Genomic DNA, 2,941 nt, shown 5'->3' with positions numbered 1-2,941 from the left:
GCTGGGACCCCGAGCTCTGCCCGCTGGCTTCCCCCTGCACACGGACATCCTCGGGTAGGGCTCAGAGGGAGGGGAGGGTGGGTTGGGGTCCTCATTCCTTCCTCCCTGGTCATGACACGCCCTTCCCCACAGGCTGCTGCTCCTCCATTTGGAACTGAAGCGCTGCCTCTTCACCGTGGAGCCTTCAGGGGATAAAGGTGACTGAGGGGGGGCGAGGGCGGCAGCCGGGAGGGCCCTGGGCCCTGAGAGGGACGTGACCCGTTCTTCTCCTTTCAGATCCTTCCCCTGAGCAGCGTCGGTGCCTCCTCCGTTCCTTCTACACCCTCGTCACCGCCATGCACTTCCCACCAGGTCAGCGGTGGGCCCAGCGCCCCCTTTGCACAGACGGGGACACTGAGTCCCAGTCACACAGGAGGGAGTGGGGGGCTGGGAGGACTGGTAGGACTCAGCCGGTACTGGGCATGGTTAAGGCCTGGGCATCCACGGGTGGAAAGGAGGGGCAGGGAGGTTCCAGCCTGGAGGTGACGCTCTCCTGGGTAATCTTAATAGTTAATCTGTTGCCAGATGCTTTATATGCAGTGACTCCCGTCATCCTCAGAGGTGAGGGTTACCTGCTGCTGTATAATCACTCCCATATTACAGATGAGGAAACTGAGGCCGGCTGCTTAGTAGTCATACTCTGCTCTACTGCTTTAAGTACAGGCTTTCCCCATAGTCGGGGGAGGGGGTACCACAGAGTCCAGCCTAGTTAGGAAAAGTCCTAGAACCCAAGAGCCCTAGAGAGACAAAGGAAGGGGCCTAGGGTGACGCTACCCACCAGTGAAGAGCCTGATGAATGTAGTAAAGTGGTAAACAGCAGCACCTGGGAGAGGCCGAGGACTGCTCCCTCCTACTGTTGACTCCACCTCCCCACCAGCTCCCCACAGCGGGGTGGGGTCCCTGGGGGTCCCCCGCCCCTCCTACCTGGAGCTGAGTGCCTGACACTTGGTAAATATCACCTGCGTGTTTGCCATGTGTTTCTGAGTGAATTGTTGGGGCTGCACATAGTATCCCCAGGAACGAGGGGGACCGAGGCTGGGTGGGAAGAGGGGCAGCTGAGAGCCCGTAGCCTACAGGTCACTGACAACAGGATGGAGCTGTGAGGCCCTTGCCCGTCAGGAGTCAGACTCGGGCCCAGGATGGGGTATGGCTCCCGCAGGTTGGCATCCCCGTGGTCCAACCCCACTGCTCACTCAGCCCTTCCTGTCCTTTCTCCAGAGCCCGGACAGCAGGAGGAGAAGGTGGAGGACACAGCCCAGCGGGCTCAAGTGCCGAGAGCCTGCTACCTGGTCTCAGGGACCGAGGAGCCAGGCACAGGATGGCGTCTGGTGGCCCTACAGTTGGGGCCCCGGCGGCTGCTGCTGCTGCTGTCAGCTCAGAGTCCCTGCCATGGGCTGCGGAGCCTGGCCACCCGCACCCTGCAGGCCCTCACCCCGCTCTTCTGACCACTGGGCGTGAGCAACAGACAGGCACCCGGGCTGTTAGCGTCTCTCTGTTTATTGGGTCACAATAATACACAGCCCCTGGACGGGGAGGGGGCAGGAGGGGCCACAACAGGGTGGGTGGGAGGGGAGGAGGCGCCTGCTTCCCTGGCCCCTCTCCCCTCTGTGCTTGGGGGGGGGGAAGGGAGGGAGGGGGCTCCCCCAACCCCCCAGAATGTAAACAGCAGCAGATGAACAAAAATAAAAATACAAAAGGCCGGAGGAAAGTCCCAGGCACCCCCCTACCCTGGGGTCTTCCCTGTCACCAGCAGAGGTCCCCTCACTGCTCCGATCCACCAAAGCTCCCTCAGTCCTGGGGGCTTCCTGGCACCGGCCACACTTCCGGGGGCAGGGTCCGGGGCTCAGAACTGCTGGGCCAGCAGCTCACACAGGTGACGGGAGACAGGCTCCTTGCTGGTGCGCAGGGTCAGCCGGTACATCTGGGGGGACCAAGGAGGGGACTCAGGGAGGAGGCAGAGGGATAGGGCAGGCAGGTGAGAGGATGGGGAGCCCAGGGGTGGGGGGATACAGGGGAGAGAGAAGAGAGAAAAAGGAGAAAGGGGTCAGGAAGGTGACAGAAGGGACAGGAAGTGGGAATAAAAATGATGGGAACAGGCAAAGAATGAAAAATAAAAAGGCCAGGAAAGGTGGAAAGGATATAGAGACACAAACCAGGGAGGGAGGGAAGGGGAGAGGAAGATGAGCCAGAGGATTGGGGGGCGGGGTCTGTTGCAGGTGGGCCTCCCAGACCACTCACCTGAGCCTGGGCGTTGGGCTCCAGCCGGAGCAGACAGCCCACCTGCAGGGCTTTCGTCTGGATGATCCCGGCCCCCACGAAGTTCTCGGGGTTGGGGTCCACGTTGTCCAGGAGAGCGGAGCCAAACCCCAGGAGCTGGGGAGGGAGGGTGGCAGCCGTCAGAGGCGCCAGATCTGTCAGCTCCCAGAGGGCGCACCAGTTCCCCAAACCAGCGGGAGTGGGCGCTGGCCGCATGTTACAGACGGGGAAACTGAGGCTCGGAAGTGACCAGCCACCGGTCCCCAAACCCCGGAGTTGGGGAGCGGCGGCTGGGACGTCGGCCTGGGGGCTCCCTCCCGGGTCTCCCTGTCCCTCACCTTGGCCTTCGTGACTTCAGCGTCCATGGGGTGGGTGGCTTTGAAGATCTTCTGTGCCTCCTGTTGGGGGCTGGGCCGGAAAGGTTCCAGTCAGGGCCTGGCAGCCCGCCCGCCCGCCCGGTACCGGGGCTGGGCCCGGCTACTCACAGGCTCAGCTGCTTCCAGCGCTGGAAGAAGTCCTGGGCCGCCATCTCTGTTGGCTGGAAGAACTTGTTGATGGTCACGGGGAGCTTCAGGGTGAGGGACTGAGGGGCTCCCCCATACCTGGCGTGGGAGAGAGGGCGCTGTCAGACCCCGCCCCTCGCACA

General features: G+C 62.7%; 2 protein-coding genes across 2 annotated transcripts in view; one reads left to right on the top strand and one right to left on the bottom strand.

Moving 5' to 3' along the window:
- FUZ (fuzzy planar cell polarity protein) overlaps positions 1-1,644 on the top strand; it is a 5,011-nt gene extending 3,367 nt beyond the window's left edge. The window contains exons 8-11 of the mRNA XM_005879622.2: positions 3-54; positions 133-197; positions 277-351; positions 1,258-1,644. Coding sequence (XP_005879684.1) covers positions 3-54; positions 133-197; positions 277-351; positions 1,258-1,484 — 419 coding nt within the window. The 3' untranslated portion in view covers positions 1,485-1,644. The remainder of the gene's footprint in view (positions 1-2; positions 55-132; positions 198-276; positions 352-1,257) is intronic.
- A 16-nt stretch (positions 1,645-1,660) lies between these two features.
- The window catches only part of AP2A1 (adaptor-related protein complex 2, alpha 1 subunit), a 51,585-nt gene continuing 50,304 nt past the window's right edge, over positions 1,661-2,941 (bottom strand). Inside the window, exons 21-24 of the mRNA XM_014550441.1 lie at positions 2,781-2,917; positions 2,634-2,703; positions 2,278-2,412; positions 1,661-1,960 (exon numbers count right to left, since the gene is read on the bottom strand). Of these exons, the coding sequence (XP_014405927.1) occupies positions 1,883-1,960; positions 2,278-2,412; positions 2,634-2,703; positions 2,781-2,917 (420 nt within the window). The 3' untranslated portion in view covers positions 1,661-1,882. The remainder of the gene's footprint in view (positions 1,961-2,277; positions 2,413-2,633; positions 2,704-2,780; positions 2,918-2,941) is intronic.

The sequence above is a fragment of the Myotis brandtii genome, unplaced genomic scaffold (genome assembly GCF_000412655.1).
Source record: "Myotis brandtii unplaced genomic scaffold, ASM41265v1 scaffold601, whole genome shotgun sequence".
Taxonomy (NCBI): domain Eukaryota; kingdom Metazoa; phylum Chordata; class Mammalia; order Chiroptera; family Vespertilionidae; genus Myotis; species Myotis brandtii.
Note: the sequence above shows the minus strand (reverse complement) of the source record. Positions and strands in the feature narration are given on the sequence as shown.